At 46.0% G+C, this 23,758-nt stretch overlaps 1 protein-coding gene across 3 annotated transcripts in view; it reads left to right on the forward strand.

Moving 5' to 3' along the window:
* Window positions 1-23,214, forward strand: part of WDR48 (WD repeat domain 48) — a 43,932-nt gene extending 20,718 nt beyond the window's left edge. For 2 of the 3 annotated variants that reach the window (XM_058729455.1, XM_058729454.1), the window contains 12 exons: window positions 3,031-3,255; window positions 5,569-5,643; window positions 6,744-6,846; window positions 8,397-8,494; window positions 9,625-9,732; window positions 10,045-10,141; window positions 13,229-13,324; window positions 15,544-15,649; window positions 16,727-16,814; window positions 19,143-19,219; window positions 20,376-20,568; window positions 21,204-23,214. In XM_058729455.1, coding sequence (XP_058585438.1) covers window positions 3,031-3,255; window positions 5,569-5,643; window positions 6,744-6,846; window positions 8,397-8,494; window positions 9,625-9,732; window positions 10,045-10,141; window positions 13,229-13,324; window positions 15,544-15,649; window positions 16,727-16,814; window positions 19,143-19,219; window positions 20,376-20,568; window positions 21,204-21,299 — 1,362 coding nt within the window. In that variant the 3' untranslated portion in view covers window positions 21,300-23,214. Of the gene's footprint in view, window positions 1-3,030; window positions 3,256-5,568; window positions 5,644-6,743; window positions 6,847-8,396; window positions 8,495-9,624; window positions 9,733-10,044; window positions 10,199-13,228; window positions 13,325-15,543; window positions 15,650-16,726; window positions 16,815-19,142; window positions 19,220-20,375; window positions 20,569-21,203 lie in introns of all 3 variants that reach the window. The other variant, XM_058729453.1, reaches the window with a different exon arrangement.
* The last annotated feature ends 544 nt before the right edge of the window (window positions 23,215-23,758 follow it).

Raw genomic sequence — 23,758 nt, forward strand, 5'->3', positions numbered from 1 at the left:
TTGGCTTTGTTCGGGGTTTGACTGGGTCACATGGTCTTTGTGCAACTGCCCCGAAACAGGGGATGTGGATAAGATGGTTTTCAGAAGGGGGCTGTGGGCTGGGCAGATTTTCTAAAGCTCCTCTTGCTCCTATACTCCTTGCTTTGTCTCCTGTGTGTACAGATAGGAGTGTGCTTTTACCTAAGGCAATTTAGCACACGTGGTTACAGACGCACTTCACGTGAAGTCAGCTCCACCGACTGTACGCAGACCGCTTGAAAGGCTGCCGTCAGCCCCGGGGTGCGTAATTAGGCAGAGACTCCTTCCCCCTTTCCTCCTCCATCCGTTGTCCTTACTGGCAGCTGGAGGCTAAATGTAAATTTAACCACCAACTGCACAACATATTAACATTAGGGAATCTGATCAACATAACAGCAATGCTAACTAGCTGTTTGGGTAAAAGAGAGGAAGGAAAAAGAAACCTTGGCATACTGATTCTCAAACTCTTGTAATATATGAGAGAAATAGTTAACAATTACCGGACCAGAGTATGTACTGTATCCTGAAGAGTTGCCCTGTAAGCTTCTAACACAGGATCTCCGGTGTCATTGTAAGTCAGGACTTGTGATAAGATACGTATAAGGGTCACCTGAGTGGCTCCGTGGTTCAGTTTGAGTCATGATCTTGCGGTTCGTGGGTTCTAGCCCCACACTGGGCTCAGCCCTGACAGTGCAGTCTGCTTCAGATTCTCTGTCTCCCTCTTTCTGCCTCTCTCTCAAAAATAATAAGCATTAAAAAATAATGTGTGTGCGTGTGTGTGTGTGTATAATAGGCCTGTGAATCCTATGGACATCCTCTTCCTTTGTTGTTGTTATTGTTTAGCAAATCTTACTGTTTGAGGTCTGTCGCCACTGAGCTTGTTTTGATCGGTGCCAACATTACTGGGCCGAGCCACTGGACATCTCATCCCTTGTACTCGCTCAGGCAATTGCTTGAGGAGCTGGGACCATCTGCCATCTTAGTTTGAGTCAGTGACATCCTTATGTGTCCCTCAGAGGGTTTTCCTGGTAACCTAAGTACTGCTTAGCCTTATCTTATGGGTCCAGGGGTCTTTAAGCATCAGGCTATTCCTTGCCAGCTTATCATGCCCACGTGGCTGCTATGGGGAATTGAGTTATGTATGAGCGACCATCCCAGAAACACTCGTGTTGGTCCACAGCAGCCTGGCTTTGGTCCACTGGCCCCTCTACTTTCTCGTTCAGGAGCACAGACCCCCCTGATCAGGGCTGTAGACTCTGTGCCCCTAAGTCTGGTGTAGCAGAACCATTCAGGGCCTCCTGTCCTAGTCCCAAGAGTTACCTCCTAATGACAGGGTCTTCACGTGTATCTACCGGAAGGGTGGAGATAGTTTGGTGCACGACTCGAGCTCCTGCAAGCTGTCAGGCACTAGAAGTCCTATAAAATAGGCACATCCTTCAACCACACTACCGACCACTACAAGGAAGGTCACCAACGTTATACTTTAAAAGCAATCGCTGTCTGCTTGGGGGCCTGCTTTTTAGCAGTCTTAGGATACAGTTACCATCAGAGATGATTTTGTCTTCCGTATCAGGGTTGATACAGCTCTGTGTCCCCTCATCGGCTTTCAGCTCTACACTTTGGGTCTGGGAGTAACTGCATGTTGCCCAGGCTCTGAGGACTTCCAGCCCATCACCTTAGGGTGGAGTTTCCTCCTCCTCAAGTTGTCAGACTTACTCTCTGTAGGTACACGGCCTAGGATCTGAGGGACCAGAGCTGTACTGACAGCTTCACCACCTCAGAGTAGCGTCTCTTCGTGGAAGGCGAGCCCTTCCTTGCCCTTCCTCCATTAGATTGTGTCGGTCCTCCCGCGCGCACGTTGGAGGTCTGCTTGTAACTTAGCTGGGACAGTTTCTTTGTTGGCTGGTCTCTCGGTTGCCTTGTAGACCAGTTGGAACAGGTGATTCAAACACCGATGCTCCCGGCCACTTACGGGGGAGTCTCCCGGTACGTGTTCATTTAGTTAACCTTGTCCAGAGTTCTAAAGGGTCCTTCCGGTCACGGGGCACCCCAGTATATCTTTAGCATTCCTGAAGGCCTCATCTATTCGGACACTTCCCAAATCTCTAAGCCCACGGCTACCTGCTCTAAGCTTTTGCCTACTTGATTTCACACGCCAGCACCAGCACTTGCTTCTCCTCGAGGCCACTTGTTCCCTCAGAGGAGTAAGGTTTATTCTCTTCGGCAAGTCACCATGGGAACTGGTAGCGAGCACCAGGCATGTGGCTGATTCAGCCTCCTTCTGCCGGACTCACAGCGTGCTCGGCCCTAATTTGTGTGCCAGCAACTTCTACGCAGTTGATGCTCCGGAACCTTTAGAAAGCGTCAGGATTGCTAATGTTAACTCTGAATGCTGGAGGTCCCCATTTTATATTAATAGACATTGAACTTGAGGCTCAGATGGGAAGTACCCAAGGTCACAGAGAGTAGTGGTAAGCCTGGGACTAGGATTTGCTTCTGACTCCTATTAGTAGAATCTCAGAGACCTGGCAGGCCATCAGGAATCCATTGCCATGAGCAGGGGGATGAGACGGAGTGTGACCCCTGGCTCTAATAGGCTTGCTGGCCTAGTGCAAAGCTTGTCAACCTTAGAGTACCAGAATGACCTGGAGAGCCCATCAAAGCATGGATTGCTGGGCCCCACCACAGTTTCTGCCACATTAAGTCTGGAATCGGACCCAGGAATCTGCATTTTTAACAACTTCCCAGGGGATGCTAATTCTGCATGTGGCCAGCCAAGAGAGGACAAAGGCAGTTTTTTTCCCCTTGCTTGAGCAGGTACTGTTGCCTTCGGTCGTGTGAGCCTATGGTGCGTGCTTATCAGAAGTCTTTATCAGAGGCAGAAATACAGGTTGTCGGACCTGTGCGTTTGACAGTGTAGCGTCAACAAGGACAGACACCGGCTGCAGAACACAGGAAAGCAGGAACCTTCTGGCCGGAACTTTTTCTAACGTTAACTTTCTCTGTTTTCAGTGCCTTTCGGGCAGTTCTGATGGGACAATTCGCCTTTGGTCCCTTGGCCAACAGAGATGTATAGCGACGTACCGAGTCCATGATGAAGGCGTTTGGGCTTTGCAGGTCAATGACGCCTTCACACACGTGTATTCCGGTGGAAGGGACAGGAAGATTTACTGTACAGACCTAAGAAACCCTGACATTCGGGTACTAATTTGTGAAGAAAAGGCACCCGTTCTCAAGGTATGTCCTGTGTTTTAGTTTTGTGCCTAACATTGTTACACGTGCTGGCCAAATCCAGCAAAATCTGTATTAGAACAAACTCACACAGCTGTGGGGTGGTGAAAAAAAGATATTTTAAGTTTTACTAGTCATCTGTAGAAGAGATTGTGACTTTTTGGGTACGTTCGGGTCACGTAGCTCTCCCACTGCCGAATCCCAGTGCGATTGCCCCACGTTGCTCCTGAGCTCCCCCGGCTTTGCTAACCTGTCCTAAGTGGAGGAATGTGACAAGTTCAGGTGTCCGCGAGCAGACAGCAAAGCAGAAAGACCACTGCCTCCGAGGGAGGATGTGGAAGAATGCTTCGGAAGAAGAGAACGAGCCGGTTCATCCTCCAAACCTGACGTTTCTACCTCACAGCAGTCCCGATTGCTGACCAGCGTCCGGCGTGTTGGTGAAAGAGTACTTGGGAAGCCGTCCATATTGACACGTGCTAAAAGTGAAGCCTGGACTGCAGAATGGCCTGTCATCACATGACCGCGCGTTCGGCCTCACTGATCGTCTCAGCATTGCACGTTAAAACCGTACTGAAGAGAACTCCAGATTTAAAATGGAGGCATAAAGGCAGCACGACTTCCTTTTCACAACAATCGTCCAAAAACAATCAGGAAAGCAAGAGACAAAACTGCAGATACCCACAAAACTGAGCGACATCTGAAACCCAGACCACAGTATAAGAGGAAGAGCTGAAGCAAAGGAATAGAGGTCAAATGAGACGGTTGAGGGGATGCTTGTGGCCTATGAGCGCACACAGACTGGCCGAGTACAGCTCTTCAGAATAGGTGGTGCCCCCCAGGGACACACCCAGTAATCCTAGAGAAGCAAGGGAGTTGCTGCAGTCAGAGCCTGTGTGCAGGAAGCAGGCTCCTGGGGGCAGACGGCAGGGAGGCGTTTTACAGTGCCAGGGGAGAGGAAAGCCTAAAAGGACTTAGTGCCCACATAACTGTGTGTTACAAGAAATGTCACTCTGAACTGAGGGGATTCCTTCTTGCGAGGAGTCCAGCCTGTCCCACAACTCCCAACCTTCCGTTTCCTGGCACGGGAAGAATAGTGGTTGACTGACTACAGAGTGATTTTGTGTGCAGACTATGTACATGGGTGCAGGGATGTGTTTCTATACGCGTGCTATTTTAAAAATACAGAAGACGCAGTAAGCTATTCACAGGTGTACTATTCTTAGGTTGGGGGGGGGGGACTTACTTGCATACTTTTCACTTTTGCTGTATTCTCAGGATGTTTTTTTAGTACAAACATCTTCATAGAGAAAGATCTATTTCTTTATCATTAAGAAAGAATAGGGGCGCCAGGTCGGTTAAGCATCCAACTCTTGATCTCGGGTCAGGTCACGATTTCATGGTTCGGGAGTTTGAGCCCTACATCAGGCTCTGCACTGATGGCATGGAACCTGCTTGGGATTCTGTCTCTCCTTTTCTCTGCCCCTCCCCTCCGCCTTGTGTGCACACGCGTGCACGCTCTCTCTCAAAAAATAAAATAAACTTAAAAAAGAACAGAAAAACAAAAGAGCAAAAACAAAAATTATGTAAGTCATCCTTTTGACTGTACCTGTTTGGATCCCCTGATTAATTAATTAATTTAAAATCACACAGACTTTAAGCCACTGTTTTTGATGAGAAGTCACCCCTATTATACTTTTATGAGGCCACGCTTCCTTTAGCAAAGAGACTGCCTCATCATTCTGTGCATCCGTAGCTTTTCTCCCTCTTTTTAAAAAATTTTTATTTGAGAGCAAGCAGGGGAGAGGGGCAGAGGGAGATAGAGAATCCCAAGCAGGCTCCACACTCAGCACAGAGCCTTCTGCGGGGCTCATTCCCATGAGCCTGGGACCACGACCTGAGCTGAAATCAAGTCAGACACTCAACCAACTGAGCCACCCAGGTGCCCCTGTGCATCCCTAGCTTTTTTTTTTTTTTTTTTTTTCTCAATGTTTATTATTTATTTTTGAGAGCGAGAGAGAGCATGAGTTGGGGGGAAGGACAGAGAGAGAGGGAGACACAGAATTTGGAGCAGGCTCCAGGCTCCGAGCTGTCAGCACAGAGCCCAACACAAGGTTTGAACCCACGAACCATAAGCTCACGACCTGAGCCGAGGTCAGACACTTGACAGACTGAGCCACCCAGGCGCCCCATGCCCCCTAGCTTTTTAACGCATGCCAGGGTACCGTCAGCAGGAGTCGATATTTAATAATACATAGCTAGTCCCAGCGACTCAGGAGAGTCAGCACTCAAGAAAGCAATGTTTCTGTGCTTTGTTTTCAGATGGAGCTTGATAGGTCAGCTGATCCCCCTCCCGCAATCTGGGTCGCGACGACTAAGTCTACAGTAAATAAATGGGTAAGTGAGCTTCCATACACCTGGCAAAGGTGTGCAAACATGTGGTTTGTTATCACAGACCTGCCGGACACCAGTAGCAAATGCTCAAGATGAAAAAGCCCAGCATGCTTTTGAACAGTGGCAAAAACATGAAAGCCTCTGTGAATCATCCTAAGGATTGTACTAAAATTAAGGTAAAAGTCAACATGAAGCTTCCGACTTCTTTGTCAGGAGCCAAGTGGACATTTGTTGTGCTTAGAATAGGCACTGTTGCCCGGTAAAACCAAAAAATATTAGTATAGCTTCTGACCTCACAGAACTGCATTTGAAGGCAGCCTGGGTACAGGTTTCCCCCACTGTCCAGAAGTTTGCTTTATACTACTTCACTTCTGCAAATTCCTGTGTTACCCAGTTTCTGTAACCAAAAGAAATCGGAAGAGGATCGTTGCTTTTATGAAATGGCGATTGCTTCTTTGTCTTTACACTGTTTCGGCTTATGGAAGTTTTCATATGAACGCTTTATTTTTGGAAAGTGGGGAATCCCCGTACCAACACGGCAGGGACACTTGGCTAGGATTCTGTTTTCCTAAGCATAAGAGAATTAGAAAATTGTGCTTTCAAATTCATTTCCTTTTCCCTCATGGTTTGTAGAACAGGGATAGAATTAGAGGATACGCATAGAGAAGTCATCAAAAATACTCCTAATCCTTAAATGTTGTTTAAAGAACATTTAAGTTTTCTTGCTTATCAGATTATTTGTGGATAATAAAAGAGAGTGTGTTTACATTTATTTGTTTATATGCCAGTCAAGTGGGCTTTCTTGGTATGGTAAAAAATGTTATGTATCTTGTCTAAATTTCATTGTCCCGATTTGAAATCAACAATAGCTTTACCTGGAAGATTGCTTATTTTTCTCTCCAAAAAGATAATGTTGACATTCCCTTCTTAATACTTTTTTTTTTTTTTTTAAATCGTGGTAGGTAATTGTACTTTGTCACTAAATATTTTGTGGTTGATTTTACTGTTTTGTTTTTTCTTGTTCTTTGTTTTTCTTGCCACTTGAAACGGATTGGCAAATTATAAAGCGTAAAATGATTAAAAAATGAATTTTGTTCCTTTAGACCTTGAAGGGAATTCATAATTTCAGAGCCTCCGGAGATTATGACAATGACTGTACAAATCCTATAACACCACTTTGTACGCAGCCTGACCAGGTTATTAAAGGTGAGTAGGGAAGGTGGAAGGTACGATACTTTTTACTAAGGTTAATTATAGTTACTAAGAGATAGACAAAAAGGAGATGACTTTCCTTTAAATGTAATTCTCCTGTCAACAGGAGACACAGTATATAGGTTTATTTTTAATAGAAGAAATATATTTTTGAAATGCTACTTAGTGTTGGGGTTCCTGGGTGGCTCAGTCGGTTAGATGTCTGACTTCGGCTCAGGCCGTGAGTTCAAGCTCCGCATCAGGTTCTCTGTGGTCAGCACAGAACCCGCTTCAGATATTCTGTCCCCCTCCCCACTCATTTTCTCTCTCTCTCTCTCTCTCTCTCTCTCTCTCTCTCTTTCTCTTTCTCTCACTCTCAAAAATAAGTTGTTTTTTTTTAAATGCGATTTAGTGACTTTAGAAAGTGGGCTTTCTTGAGGTACAGTCTTTTTGCCTAGCATCAGAATAATGATGGTGTTGGAAAAGCCAAACCACTCTGCAAAATCTAGAGAGTTGAATGTTGTCTCTTGGCACAAGGCAGAAAAAGTCCGGTCTGATCCTTGTATTCTCTGTGCTGCCCCTGGAAGCGGCAACTCTGTCTTGAATGCTGGAGTGTGGGGTCAAGGTACTTACTGGTGTCTTCGTCTGCAGTTCGATGTCCATGCAGGTGGCATCAGAGAGAGAAGGAAGACAGGAAGCAAAAGTTAGCCATGGGACTGATTCAGAGATTTTCTGTCACCGATTGAACTTTTCCCAGTGGGTATTTATAGCAGCCCTTTCAACAATGGCCAAATGATGGAAAGAGCCTAAATGTCCATCAACTGATGAGTGGATAAAGAAATTGTGGTTTATATACACAATGGAATACTACTTGGCAATGAGAAAGAACGAAATATGGCCCTTTGTAGCAACGTGGATGGAACTGGAGAGTGTGATGCTAAGTGAAATAAGCCATACAGAGAAGGACAGATACCATATGTTTTCACTCTTATGTGGATCCTGAGAACCTTAACAGAAACCCATGGGGGAGGGGAAGGAAAAAAAAAAGAGGTTAGAGTGGGAGAGAGCCAAAGCATAAGAGACTCTTAAAAACTGAGAACAAACTGAGGGCTGATGGGGGGTGGGAGGGGGGGGAGGGGAGGTGATGGGTATCGAGGAGGGCACCTGTTGGGATGAGCACTGGGTGTTGTAGGGAAACCAATTTGACAACAAATTATATTAAAAAATAACAATAATAATAATTGTGAACTTTTCCCACTGGGTAAAACTTAACTTAATTGTTAAGGTTTGCCCTTAACAATTTTCCACTAGAAGCCCCTCGAAGTAGGGAGTTTTTAAAGCTATAATCTGTTTTTAAGATGAGACAGTTTTTCTTTGGCCTTAAATTGCCTTAGATATAATTATACGTATATATATATATTAACATCTATGTATATTTTGACTCGCCTTCTTTCTGATGGATGTTATGATTTATGTTGTTACATGCCAGTTAGTGATTATTGCCATACTGTGAATTTAAATAGAGAATTGTTTTGCTAATCGTGTGGGTTTCTTTTTTCCTTTAGGGGGTGCTAGTATTATTCAGTGTCACATTCTTAATGATAAGAGACATATATTAACCAAAGATACCAATAATAATGTGGCATATTGGGATGTATTGAAGGTGAGTATCTTTTTGTATAAAACGTAAGTTATTGGATCATGTATCACCTGTATTGTTTATTGTAAAAAAAATACGTAGTAACCAAGATAGTAAGTGTGTAAGTTAAGATTTGATTGCAATAATACCTTATTTGGGGGTACTTTTTAATACAAATAATAGATAAGGCCATAGTTCATCTTTTTAAGCACCTAAAATTTGAATGGAACCTTTCTGCTATATGCTGCCTTGCCTTAACAAGAATACATCACAGTTCCTGATCCTTGACACTATTGACATTTTGGGCCAAGTAAGTCTTTGTCGAGGAAGGCAGGGTGGAGTGGGATCTGTCCTGTGCACTGTAGGATGTTAGCAGGATCCCCAGCCTCTACCCAGGGAGAGCGGCCACAGAGGTTGCCCGGTGGAATGAGGGAACGGGGTAGAGTAGTATCCTGCAGCCTCAGAGAAATAGGCATCTCTACGTGGAGGCGAGGGAATAAGTGGTCTCCATGTGCCATCGGGGAGGCACGGGATAGAGGAGAGGCAGCAGAGTCAGCCTTCGAGAAGACAGCTGACCCTCAGGAAAGAGCCACATTGATGTGACGAGGTGGTGGAGGGAGTATTCCGCGACACGGATCGGAATGGAGGTGAGCTGTGATGGGAAACGCCCCAGGGCTCCCGCGGAGGTCAGGACACGCCTCTGGGGAGCACTCGAGGGCAGTGAAGGAGAGATCGGAAGGGTCAAGAAAGAGAAACCTTACTTCTCGTCTTCACAGCAGCTGCCCGGGTCTCCTAGGGTGTTTAGTAACTGTTCTTTGTTCCTGGAAGATTGTCTGTGCCTCATTTAACATTGCTTCCAGGTCAGTGTGATGATGTGTTTTATCAGTATGACCAACATGACAATTCCAAAAAGAGAACGTTTTGTGTTTTGGGTTTGTTTTTTTTTTTCTTTTAACTTAAAAGTGTAATCGCGGATATTTTTGTCTTAAAGCATCTACCTGCAACTATTTGGCCACGTCCTTGTTGAAATGTTTCTTTGACTCCATTTTATTGAGACAGATGTGAATATGTGTAAAATTTTGAGTACCTAAGTCGGAATCAAATCAGTTCACCACTTATATTGATAATTCCCATACTTTCTTTTTGCTGTATAGGCATGTAAAGTTGAAGATCTGGGCAAAGTGGATTTTGAGGATGAAATTAAGAAAAGATTTAAGATGGTGTATGTGCCAAATTGGTTCTCAGTAGACTTAAAAACAGGGGTGAGTTTGCAACTGACATTCGTACAATTTGGGATAGTTGAAAGTTTCTTATGTAGCTCAAAATTAAGTATTATTAAGTACGGAGTCCTATGTTTAGGTATGAACGCAGTAAGTTTTTCATGTTAATACTTGGCAAATGCAGTTAAAAAGTGCCTTTTGGTATCCCAGGAAATTAAACTGTAGCTCCAGTGAATCCCATGAAACACATTTTGGTCCTGAATCTGTGGCTTAGCACTTAGTACAGATACGTAGGGGCATATTTGGAGAATGTGTTGAAATGGAATGCTGCTAACAGTGTTTTTATTTTGACAGATGTTGACGATTACTTTGGATGAGAGTGATTGTTTTGCCGCTTGGGTTTCTGCAAAAGACGCTGGCTTCAGCAGCCCTGACGGGTCAGATCCAAAACGTGCGTTTAAGTGTCCTTCCCTCCCTCCTTTCGAAAGAGAAGGTGGATCTGTGCTGGGTTAGGTTTTTTTGTTTGTGTTTGGTTTGCTTTGGTTTTCTTCGCTATGTGCTCCCTTTTTTTTTTTAACAATGTTTGGGCATTTTTAAATCACTTTTCAAGAAATACATATATTCCCTCATGGAATTTGAAAATGCTATACCGTTTTAAATGTTTTGGGGGTCTTGGGGCGCCTGGGTGGCTCAGTCGGTTAAGTGTCCGACTCTCGATTTTGGCTCAGGTCGTGATCTCACGGTGGGTGAGTTTGAGTCCTGTGTTGGGCCCCACGCTGACAGCACGGAGCCTGCTTGGGATTCTCTTCTCCCTCCCTCTCTCTCCCCTCCCCAGCTCAGGCTCTCTTTCTCTCTCAAAATAAATAAATAAGTAACTTTGAATAAATTGGTTTTAAGATAAATAAATGTTGTGGGGGCCTGGGTTTTCCTCGCAGTCTGTGGTTTACCTTTAACAATTAAACACACAGCACAGTCTCTACCCCTAATCCTTTCTGGAAATCTGTTAGGGTAGGAAAAGTGAAGCTGGGAAACAGTTCTGGTGTCTTCCTTTGTTTTGTTTGTTTTTAATTGAGGTATAATTGGCATGTGACATTATATTAGTTTCAGATGTCCAACCTGATTCAATATTTGTATATATTGCAAAATGATCATAAATCTAGTTAATATCCATTACCACAGTACATAGTTAACACATGTTTGTTGTTGTTGTTGTTGTTGCTTATGATGAGAACGTCTAAGATCTGCCCTGTTAGCAGCTTTCAAATGTGCACAATAGTAGTCACCATGACTTACTTATGTGATAACTGGAAGTTTGTACCTTTTGATATCCGCTTCACGTCACTGCTCCCTGCCTCTGGCGACCACCAGTCTATTTTGTCTTTTGTTTCTTTTTAAGATTCGACATATATGTGAGATCATCTGGTATTTTCTTTCTCTGTCTTACTTCACATACCCCTCAAGGTCCAACTGAATTATCACAGATGGCAGGATTGTGTTCTTTCTTGTGGCTGAATAACATTCCGTTGTACCTATGTACCACATTTTTTCTTTATCCGTTCATCTATCGATGAACACTTGGTTTCCATATCTTGGCTACTGTAAATACTGCTGCAGTGAACATAAGGGTGTGTATATCTTTTTCAGTTGGTTTTTTCATTTTCTTTGGTAAATACCCAGAAGTGGAATTGCGAGATAATACGGCATTTACTATTTTTAATTTCTTGAGGAGACTGCATACTGTTTTGCACAGTGACTGCACCAGTTTATGTTCCCACCAACAGTGTAAGAGGGTTCCCTTTACGCACATTTTCATGAACACTTACCTTTTATCTTTTTGGTGCTAGCCATTCTAATGTGTGTGAGGTTGTGCTTTTGATTTGCATTTCCCCGATGATTAGTGATGTTGAGCATTTTTTTTCATGTACTTGTTGGCCATCTGTATGTCTTCTTTGGGAAAATGTCTATTCAGATCTTCTGTCCATTTTTTTTTTTTAAGATTTTATTCTTAAGTGATCTCTGTACCCAGTGTGGGGCTTGAACTCACAGTCCCTGAGATCGGAGTCACATGCTCCATCAACTGAACCAGCCGGGCGCCCCTTTCTCCCCATTTTTTAATTGGATTGCTTGTTTTCCGTTTTTCTTTTTGCCATTGAGTTGTATGAATTCCTTGTGTATTTTGGGTATTAACCCCTTATCAGATCTATGATTTGTAGAGATTTCTCCTATGCCGTAGGCTGCCTTTTCATTTTGTTGATGGTTTCCTTTGCTGTGCGGAGCTTGTTAGCCTGATGTAGTCCCACTAGCTCACTTTTGCTTTTGTTGTTTTTGCTTTTGGTGTCAGATCCAAAAAATTATCACCAAGCTCCAGGACCTCGCTGCCTATGTTTTCTTCTAGGGTTTTTTTTTTTTTCCTTAGTTTTTAAAATTTTTATTTAATCTTGAGAGAGAAAGAGACAGAGCACGAGTAGGGGAGGAACAGAGAGAGAGGGAGACACAGAATCCGAAGCAGGTTCCAGGCTCTGAGCTCTCAGCACAGAGCCCGACGTGGGGCTCGAGCTCACCAACCACGAGATCATGAGCTGAGCCGAAGTTGGACGCTTGACGGACTGAGCCACCCAGGCACCCCTTCTTCTAGGAGTTTTATGGTTCTGACAGTCAAATCTTTAATCTATTTTGAGTTAATTCTTGTGTAGTGTGAGAAGAAACGTATAAAAGTCTATTATATTTTGTTGATTACATCTTTGGTTGCTATTCTCCTGAGAATGTAGTATGTAGACATACCTGATGTACATAAATATAGTTTTAGTGGCTCTGTATGGAAATAGTTCTTCAAAGAATGTAATTCCCGTTTTTGTTCATTTTTAATTTTTTTTAAGTTATTTATTGATTTTCAGAGACAGAGACAGTGTGAGCGGGGCATGGGGAGAGAGAGAGAATCCCAAGCAGGCTCCCTGCTGTCAGCAGAGAGAAATCATGTGAAATCATGACCTGAGCCAAAATCAAGAGTCAGACGCTTAACCAGCTGAGCCGCCCCGGCCTCTGTTTTTGTTCATTTTTTTAGAATGGTCCTATTTGGGGCACCTAGGTGGTTCAGTTGGTTAAGTGTTCGACTCCAGCTCAGGTCATGATCTCACTGTTCATAGGTTCAAGCCCTACGTTGGGCTCTGCTCTGACAACACGGCATCTGCTGGGGATTCTCTCTCTCCCTTCCTCTGCCCCTCCCCTGCTCACCTGCTCTTTCTCACTCTCAAAAATAAACATTAAAAAAAAAAAAAAAGAATGGTTATATCTGAACAACCAGATAGCTCCATATTATCAGAACAACCAGTTAATTGCTCCGTGTTATCACTGCTGAAACATTCTAAGATAAATTTTAATAGACTTGGCAAAATCTTTAAAGTCTTTTAAACATCGTTGGCATCGGGTTACGAATGTAACATCCGAATATGTGGAAACAATTTTTATTTCTTTCCCTCTGTTTTTAGGTGAAAACTAATAACTCTCTTTTCCATGTCTTTTCATTTTAACTCTTTTGCAGTGAACTTAGGAGGACTTTTACTGCAGGCACTCCTAGAATATTGGCCTAGAACACATGTGAATCCAATGGATGAAGAAGAAAATGAAGTAAACCATGGTTCGTGTTTTTATATCCAAATAATTGACTTAAGATTACTCAGAAGTTTAAGATGCTTGGAGTGTTTGTTATTCTAAGGATGTTTAAGAAATGTTTGGAAGCATTTGCTAAATCGTGACAAAATAAATACTTGTGATGTGCCCAATTTATCACCCTTCCACGTATCAAAGAACGTCCGGTCTTGACTTGAGATTCCAAGAGCACTTTTCGTGAAGCTGCTCAAGATGGGTAAAAAAAACCCTATCTATCCAAATGACCTTCTCCTTAAAAGCAAGCGGCTTAGCAGTCTTCTTCCAAAGAAGACTTCCTCGGAGCATCTGTGGTCCCTGCTGGACTCACCTCCAGAGCTAGCTACTTAGCTGCGTCAGGAAGCCATTTCTGTCCTTACCTGGTCATAATTCATGCCGGCCTGAAACACAGGCATTACCTAGTCTGATGATCTACCTGATTTTGGCTCCAAACGTTTCAAAGAATCAAATTTCAACCCAGAAGTGTCAGGGTAAGCGAATGGGTATTTGTAAAGAATTAATGTCACTGAGGACATTGAAAAGTTATGTGTGCCTCAGACAGTGGCAATAACTTTCTCTGGGCAGTAGAGGAGAACATGTTTCGAGTTTGTAATTTTGATTCAGTTTGATTGAATGAAGAGAAAAAAAAGAAAACAATCTCACAGCTCATATGTCACCTATTAGCCAGTTGAAGAATCCTTGAGTCCTACCTGCCGAGGGCTCACTCTGTTGAATATTCTCTGAATTCTCTGAAGATTCTGCTGAAGAGCACCCACTTCTGGTGGCCAGTAATGACCAGGACCTCCTGCCAGAGCCTTTGTTCTGGCTGATTCATCCATAATCAGTTTAAATCTCTTGTGCGCAAGGTCTCTTGTGCATGCTTCTCTGCAAGCCAGTCTTCTGATATCCCTGTCGCAGAGGGCGCCGACCCCACCCGTGGTGGCTTTTGTTTTGTGTCATCTGGTGCACGCCCCTCCCCATCAGAATCGTACAGGGGGCTCTGAGCCAGAGAAACTCGACGGAAAGATCTTCAGCAGAGGGTGGAAAAAGCCAGGTCTCAGTGTCTGGCATTTATCAGCTGTGTAGCTGTGGGCATGTCATTCCCAGCCATGCCCGTCCCTCTCCACCTGCAGGGTGACAGTTAGAATGCCCTAGAGGCCCAGGTAGACGATCAAGATCAAAAACTAGTAGGACAGTCTGCAGCACTGGCGTCCAGGCTTTGGCTGTGGGAGTAAGGAAAGCCGCAGGAATCCGGGTCATCCTCAAATCAAACTGCCGTAGTAAGGGCGGGGGCGGGGGCGGGGGCGGGGGCGGGGCCCACCCACCGTGCAGCCAGACCACTGCTTGCTCCACCCGTGTGGTGATCGTGGTGATCGGCACCAGCACCGTGCTCCGTGGGCTCTCCAGAGTCGTGCAGATGCCCCTCGGTGAGCAGCTCAGGCGTCCGGAGGCCTGTCGTGAGCTGCTGGCAGGGTTGATAGAGACAAATGGGCACGGACCGCATCCTTTCGGGCCTGACGTTCCGGCAGGGCAGAAAGCTCCTTGGATAGAGCAGATAGAGCATTATGAGATCGCAGGGAGGTGTCGGGTGCTGTGGGAGAGGGTCTGAAAGTGCTGTAGGGTCAGAGGGTGACGTGGCTTCCAGATTCACCAGAGGTGTCTCTGTGAACAAGGCGGCACTGGAGTGGGGCTGAACCGCACTTCGTCAGAAGGTGACGAAGAAAGCAGGGTAATGAAATCTGCAGGGAATAACAGGAAGGAGATTGGGCCGCTTTAGGGGTTTTACTTTGCGCTAATACCTCTGCCATCGGCTTTGGTGGCCGTTAAAACATAAATTTGTTTCTGGCCGCAGAAATTTTCCCGATCTTGGCGTTCTACCCACGTGCACAACAGCGGACCGCCATTCGTAAACAGGCTGTCCTAGACTTCCCTGTGGCTGAAGGAGATGGTTCGCTCTTTATTTCAAATCTCAGATGCTAATGTCTTCGATTAAAATTCCCTAAAAGTATACAGTCATTTCCCATGAGGTGCACCCCAAGTTGCCGTCCTCATTCTTTGTGGAAATTTGGCTTTGGTTTTGTCCCTTTATCTGACTGGCTGACTTCTCAGACTTTGAACTTTAAAAAGCTTGGCGGTTTGAAGCCTGTAGAAACAAAATGCTACATTTGAGCACTGGCTCTGGATACTGACATCATGTGCATCTTTTCCTAGTAAATGGGGAGCAGGAGAACCGAGTGCAGAAGGGAAATGGATATTTTCAAGTCCCCCCCCACACTCCTGTGATCTTTGGTGAAGCTGGGGGACGCACGCTGTTCAGGTACGGGTAAGGAAGGTCGGAGACCCTGCCGAAGAGAGCATCCCGTTTGCTAAGAGATACGGACTCAAACATGATAAGCTGGGGTTTGTTTTTTTTTAAGATTTTACTTTTTTTAGCCAATTAATTAGTTATTTTTAAAGATTTTATTGTTAAAGCGATCACTCCAACATGGGGCTCAGCCTCACAACCCCGAGATCAAGAGTCGCTCGCTTTACTGACGGAGCCAGCCAGGCACGTCCAAACATGATAAGTTGTTCATCACTAACTTTTATGGGTGTGATTCGGAAGCTTTTCCATGTCCGTGCGATAATTCAGTGTCTGATGCCAGTCGGCCCCATTCTAACTGAGAGCTGAGCCTCTCGTGTGAAAGTCAGGTCGGGACCTTGCTTTCAGGCAGCTCCTCTGGTGGTTTCTGCAGGAAGCTCTCCCTTTCTCTCACTTAAGCCAGCGTGACTGGGGGGCCAGGAATCCCCAGATGTCCCTGCTCAGAGCATCAGAGCAGGGCACGTCCCTCGGGCTGCTCCTGAGAACCGTCGTGCTCGGTGGTGCCCCGGCCTGAGGTGCAAGGCGGTCGGTCCCTCGTGAGGCCCCGCAGGGAAGCTGGAGTAGCTTCCCCTCAGGTTGCCAGCGAGGCCCTGCTGGAGCCACGGGGGAGCTCACTAGAGTCTCCTCTGGGCCAGAAGTGAGAGGAACGCTTCTGTTGCCCTTGAGCTCAGAATCCTCCGAGGGTCATTACCAAAACCGCCCCGCCCCTCTCAGGCGTGGAGGGTGGGGTGGGGGGGGCCTGTGCCGTGCACGGGAGCCCCGCCCGGGCAGGAGAGCTTTCCGGGCTGTTCCGCCTCCACCCAGGGTTCCTGTCGTCACCCGACGACTCAGAGGAGCGGCGCTAGTGTGCGCCTGGCCTCGAGGTCTGGGGCCCTGCTCTCCCTCCCGGCGGACTGAGTCAGGCCGCCTGGCTGCCGTCAAGGGGGGGTTGCCCGGAATGAGCTCCGTAGGGTCCCTCCCTCTAATGTTTGCTGACGGGGGGTTGTCATTTGTGCTGCTCGTGTCACTTACTACCTGACGGGTTATGTTTAGGCTGCTCTGCCGAGACTCCGGGGGTGAGACTGAGTCGATGCTTCTTAATGAGACAGTGCCACAATGGGTCATTGACATCACTGTGGATGTAAGTGTCCTTCGCTCCTGCTTCGCCCTTTTGTCCTTTCCAGATCACGAAGGCATAAGAACAGCTTTAGACCGTGCCGTCCTAAACTCGAGTCAAAACTAGGCTCCAAGTGGAATCCCCCTCTGCTTCCCTGCAGCTCCAGGGCTGCGGAAGAAGTTGGTAATGAGTCGTGTCAGTTTATATCTCTGTTGGATTGAGTTATAAACATGTCATGTGCTTATTAAAGAAAATAAACGAATGAAGGGAAACTCCCACCTCTTTCCCAGTCATCCCTTTCTTCCATCCACTCCCGTCCTTCTCCCTAGAGCGATAATAACTTTTCGTCGTTTAATGCACAACCTTCAGGACTTTTTTCTGTGCATACACAAGCAGGTACTATCCAGGTGTGTGTGTAGGTGCCTCTGTGTGTGTGTAGATACAGACACACACACACACACACACACACACACACACACACAGTTCATTATTTTGCACAAAATCTTATACATTCTGTTCTGCAACTTGGTTTGGTTTTATTTTTTGCTTAAAAATATGTCTTGGATGGTTTTTCATGTCTGTACGTCATATGGGTCATTCCTTTTTAATGATTACATAGTATGTCTTTGTATAAATGTGTCATAATTAATTATCTGGTCCCCGATTGAGGGACGTTAAGGTTGTTTCCAGTGTTCTCTATCACAAACAATGCTTCCGTCAACATCCTTGTACGTGTATCTTTGTATACTTTTAGGATAAATTCCTAGAAGTGGAATTGCTGGATCCAAGGGTCTGCAGGTTTTAAATTTTACGATACAGCCCATTTGCCCACACAGAGGCTCCAACAGTGCATGAGTGCCCATTTTTCCACACTGACCGACACTGTCGGTCTTTGCTAAAAGATGGCAAATATATCCTTGTTTTAATGTGGGTCGGTTTGTTTGCTTCCATCTGTACTGAGGTTAGGCATCTTTTCGTATTGGCTGTTTGTGCTTCTCCTGTGAATTGCCTCTGTATCCTTCACTCCTTTTTCTGTTGGGGAGTTTGTGTTTCTCCCTGATTTGCAGGACTTCTTCATATTGAACAGTCACCCTTTGACTATTATCTGTGCCTCTCAGTTGAAGTATTACTTTTTCGTGGTTGGTGTCTTTTACCAGGCAAAAAGTTTGAATTTTTATGTAGTCAGATTGATCTTCATGGCTCTGAGTGTCACATCTTGCTTGGCTATTCTCTGGTACGTCTGTGATCATTGTTTGTGTCTAGACCTGTAATTTATGAGAATGTGTGCTGTTTAGTGTGAGGTGGGATGCTAACTTCCTCCAAACAGATAGCCAGTGTGCCAAAACAATTTTTTTGAATAACCTATCCTTTTCTTAGTAATTGGAAATGCTGTCTTTATCAGGTACTAAATTTCTATATGCACATGGGTCTGTTTCTAGACTCTCTTATGTGCTGTTGACCTGTTTTATATATTCCTAAAGCCTTATGAAAAGAGATTGAATCTCTAGAACCTCCAGAAAATGTGTTTTCTGTCCAGATATACCTCCAAGAACCTAAAGCAAGTGTGACACCTGATGGGTATTCTGTGCTCTTAGCTCTGAGTCCGAGCTCCCCATAAGCATTATTTTCTTTGAGTGTGAAACTCACCTGGGATGCATTGCTGACGTTCAGCCTGTGGCTTATTCCTGAGAGGAGACACGCAGACAGGATATGACATGGAGGCTTGAAGGGGAGAAATACCCAGAGAAAAGATGACCAGTTAATTTTATCCTTCATCTGAGTATGTGATTTACTTCATGGTAGACATCTAGGCGTTTGGCTGAAGTTTCCACTCTTGATTAAAACCTCAGACCTGATGTGAGAGGGAGAGAAAGTTGGAGGACCTCAGTGACCTTTCCAGCTAGATGATGGGCCTCACCAGCCTAGAGTGTGTGGTTTTGCTCAGAAGTGGATGCTGTGGGTTTCTCTCCAGACACTGAATTTTCTGTTTGGGCCCTTAAGTATCAGCCCCAATGTTTTAATGTGGAATTGAGATTTTGCTTTAAATAGCAAGTAATATTTGTTTCCCTTTAATACCTTGAATTGTTATTTGGGAAGAGCCATACTGCAGTCTCACACTGCCACTGACGTATCATTTATCTTGTATACGTTTTATTACGAAACTGAACGTGAGACTTTTCTGGATACATTTTCACTAGGCTTAGGTGATCAGATAGCTTACCATAAATTTCATAGAAAGTTCATTTGAATTGTAAAATAACTATTAACTGGTAAATCATGTTTTTTATTGACATCATTTTCACTCATCAGCTAATAGAAATGATTATGCCTTTTTTACTTTTAATATTTCAGAAAAATATGCCCAAATTCAACAAAATTCCTTTCTACCTCCAACCTCACGCATCTTCGGGAGCAAAAACCTTAAAAAAGTAAGTAAATGTAGTATCATGTGATGCCGGATCTAATTAATTGCCAGAGATTTTTGTATTCTTTATGATTGCTTTTATAGCAAAGGAGACATGTCATAGATCTAAAGCTAGTTTCATAATACTGAAAGTTTACACAATTTACCCTTTACCAAGTACCTATGTGGTAGGCCACAGAAGTTCAAAAAAGTAAGACTTGGATTTTGTTTCTTGCCACAGCATAGTTTAGGACACAGTTCGTATATAAAGACTGCTTTCACAGATACTTGGGGAATGAGGAGAGAGGGAGAAATGGATTTGGGGCTGGAGCTTTCTGGAAAGGCTTCTTGAAGGACATGGAATTTGAGCTGGACATGTAAGGATGGATAGAGTTTCAAAAGAGAGGTATTCAACAAGACTTAAAAACCTTTTGTTAGGGAAATTTCCAGACATAACGAAAAGGAGATTAGAATGAACCCCGTTATCCTGTCAAACGGCTTCAGGGTTATTGACACAGTCTGAACACTTTCCTTCTTCTCTGCCTCCCCTCCCTCCCACCCACCTACACACACACACACACACACACACACACACACACACACCCCAGATTATTTTAAAGCGAGTCCTAGATACAGCTTGTAATGACTGACGTTCAGGATGGCTTTCAGAGTTTGAGCCTGAGCTGCTTGGGTTGGCAACCTGACGTCAGTGATACAGAAATAGGTTTGGGAGTGAGGAAGCTGATGAATGTAGTTTTGGACACGGAGAGTTTGAGGTTCCTGCAGGACATCCATCTGGAGATACCCGGCTGGCTGTTGGGCTTGTGGGTGATCACCGGGGGCTGCCTTCCCTCCCAGGAGCATTCAGTCTGCTGCTGTGCTAGGAAAGTCTTTAAGGGAATAAAACCCGGAAGGCTGTTCTTTATGTATGTGTAAGTCTTAACGTGTATTTAATCTCAGTTACCCGCTGTCTGTGTCTTAGGAGGACACTATAGAGAATATGTTGGCAATTCTAAAATAGGTGAAGGCAGTGACTGAAAACATTTATTGGTTTATGCTTCTGCGGTTTGCTTTATCTTTACCAAACGGGGACACCAAAGAGCATGTAAGACAACGTCCGGCGATTGCCTGACGTCACCCTCTGCCCCTTTTTTTTTTTTTTTTTTTTTTTTTTTTTGCAGAGACAGACTCTCCGCCAGTGACATGCTCCAAGTCCGGAAGGTAATGGAACACGTTTACGAGAAAATCATCAACTTGGATAATGAGTCGCAAACCACTAGCTCTTCTAACAATGAAAAGCCAGGAGAACAGGAAAAAGAGGAGGATATTGCTGTGTTGGCAGAGGAGAAAATCGAACTTTTGTGCCAGGACCAGGTAAGTGCACGCGAGGACCGCGGCCCCATTCTCTCTAGTGCTGATGCTCAGAAAGTCAGGTGTCGTGTGATTACGCTTCCCACGTCTGTGGCCTTTGGGGGTGCTTCTGCTTTTAAGGAGACTCTGAGGAGGGAGTGCTGGGTCTCTCCCACCTACTGGTGAGGCCCCTTCCGAAGGGGCTCTTCGGCCCACCCTGAAGCTCCCATTTACCCCGGGGAGGTTCTCCAGAAAAGGACACAGAGACGGTAAATGTGAATGTGCCGGTGGCCGTTTCTTTCCCCGACCAGAGAAAGATACCCGCTGGCCTCGGTGCGCAGAGCAGCACCTGCTGTGCTGGGTGGAGACGTGCAGCGGAGGTGGGTGGCGCCCCGGGGGAGCTGTTTGAAGTAAAGGTGCACTCGAGGCATTTCCTCAGAGGAACGGCTGGAGTTGGGATTTGTGTCCCAGCCGCACAAGCTGCGCGTCTCTCGGGGCCCGGTTTGTGTCCGCGTCACGGCGGCTGTGTCAGCACGAGCAGGCCGGCAGGTGGGGACGAGCTGGATCGCCTGCTGAGAGTCTGAGTTCACAATAAAGGTCTTAGGTATCACGCAGTAGAGGCTCTGACACTTTTTATGACCTGTTTTTTTGCCGCTCAGGTTTTGGATCCAAACATGGACCTCCGGACGGTGAAGCACTTCATCTGGAAGAGCGGGGGCGACCTCACCCTCCATTACCGCCAGAAGTCCACGTGAAGGGCGGGCAGGAGCTCCTGGGTATGCATTTACTGACCTTCCTCCGTGGCCCCGAGAGTAGTCCTAGGAAGCCCGCTGAGCCCCAATGGGAGCAAGACTTCTAGCGGCCGATTTGGTATGGACCGAGATTCTCTTTCTGTTGAAGCGACTAATCGAGATGTAATATAGAAACCAGTCTCCATGTGTAGATTAAGCTGTCCCCAGGGAGGCAGAGAGCGAGAGCAGGACACCCCCCCCCCCCGCCCCCGAAGAGGACTGTGTCTTGCAAGATGTACAGAGAATGGACGACAGGCCAGCACAGACTCGGCTTCCTCCTTTTGTTTCAAAGGACCTTATCTTTGTCTGTTAGCACTTGTTAGAGACACATCGGTAGAGCCACCTCTGTCACTGTGTTTCAACTTCAAACCCACACGCTCTGTAGCTTTTCTAAGAGAGTACATTCCATCCACGCAGCACCTATGAAGGCTTTTTCCAAGTTGGTCATTAAAAACAAACACCACAAATGTTCTCACACTTACGACAGTTATTTTTAATAGGAATTTGCTGTTGTACAATTCAGGAGCCAGCCCACCTCAAAATAAATTCTCCTTCCTGGGCTTGTTTTAACCCTGCATCTCAGATGCGTTCTTTTAGGAAGGCCTGGAGAGATTCCGGGTGCCGGACCGCAGCCCTCGGACTGCCACACTGGAGTGCGCCCCGCGGTGCCCCGCGGTGCCCCGCGGTGCCGTGGGCCGCAGGGAGGTGCGGCTCTTTCACTCCTCCTCATGGTGCCCCGTTTTGTTTATGGGCAAAAGCCAGGCGACGCCACAGGCTCTCGCTCTGGGTGAACAGTGTGATGCCATCAAAGCCCAAGACCATGATGGAACAGTAGCTTCATATACACGCGACCTAAAACGCCTGGTGTCCTGTCCTGGGAGTATACATACTTGTTCCTCCGGAGTTTCATAGGCAGGGCGGTGGTGTCGTACCTGCACCCACAGTTCTCTTCACTGTTCTTTCTAACGATCTGAAGCTTTCCTACAATCCTTTGAGTCTTGTACAGAATATAACTTATTGGGGATAAACACTTCAACTTTTGGCAAGAAGAAATACTTTGGATCCTCCCCAAGGTCATTTGTATTCAGCACAGAACAATGGCCCGCCCCATAAAACTACTTAAGACAAGCCTCCTGTATGAAGCCAGAAGCACAAGTGCCTTCGGAGGGCAGTTTATTCGGGTCCGGTCGCCCCCCCCCGCCCCCCTCTCGTGTGCGGTCAGTCCCCACGGCAGCAGGGGCCGGGGAGGGCGGGGAAGGTCTTTCTTCCTCCCTGTCCTCTTCCCAGGCTCGGCTGGAGGCAGCCGACGGGCCCGGGGCCAGACCTGACCATTTGAGATTCCCTTGCCTGCACGACTGTAGAGACAGGGCTCCCTCACCGCCAGTCAGGCTCCTTTGGAAAGTGGACAGGTCACTGCCTCCAGCACTTTGAAGAAGTCAGCAAAGAGGTGCCACGTTCCCAAGGAGTCTTTCCCCCTCACGCACAGAGCCACCGGCTTCTTTTTTTAAAGTCCTTTCTATCTGTTGGATACAACGGTGCACTTTTGGTGCACATTTTTTAGCAATAGTTGTGAATTAATGACAAAAACACAACAACCAAAAAACCCCACAGCTCATTTACCAGCCCTCAGCTGTGTCTGCGGGAGGGGCCCTTGGGCCACAGAACGGGTTTTGCTGGGCCGTTTTGCCCTGTGTGCCGAGGCTTGAGGGGCGGCTGCACCCCCTTCCTGTCATCCATCTGACCCTCGGCATGCTTCTACTTCTTTTTTTCCTTCCAGTCAAACCAGTAATAGCTTCCAGAAAATTTGACAGCCTGCAACGCCAAAAGGGTAAAAATCTGTATTTCACGGTTGTATAGAATAAAGGCTTTAGTTAAAATATTTAAAGTGTAGCACACATTTATTTCTTTCACTCGTCACTTTCCTTCATAGCAGATTACAGAGAAACTTCTGGTTCCGTGTTTATCCTGACAATAATCAGCATCAACGCCCATTTTATCACCCAGTTTAAGGAGGGGAGTGCGTAAAAGGGAGCGAAGAGCCACAGCTCTGAAGGGAAGGGCACTTTGGGCCAGACTCCCAGGCTGCAGCTCAGGGAAGCTGCTCTCAGAACGGTCCCGCGGTGATGCTGTTCCGCTGCCCGGATTCCCGCAGGCGGACAGACGCTGGGCTCCCAGACCATCCAAGAACCAAACCCCGGCGCTGGTGTCTCCGTTCTGCAGCTTATCGGCTGCTCCGGTAGGTTTGACAAGGGCTTGCTTTCAATGCTGTCACAGTGCCAGGAAGTTGAAGTGTTCGCTAACGGGGGGCCCTCCCTCCGTATACTTGACCTGTGCCGCCCAGAGCAGAGAGTCCCTGTCCCGTGGACCTTGGGCCTAACAGAAATCTGGGCCCCGTTAAGTGCAGACGTTACACATCAAGCAGC

The sequence above is a fragment of the Neofelis nebulosa genome, chromosome 5 (assembly GCF_028018385.1).
Source record: "Neofelis nebulosa isolate mNeoNeb1 chromosome 5, mNeoNeb1.pri, whole genome shotgun sequence".
Classification (NCBI taxonomy): domain Eukaryota; kingdom Metazoa; phylum Chordata; class Mammalia; order Carnivora; family Felidae; genus Neofelis; species Neofelis nebulosa.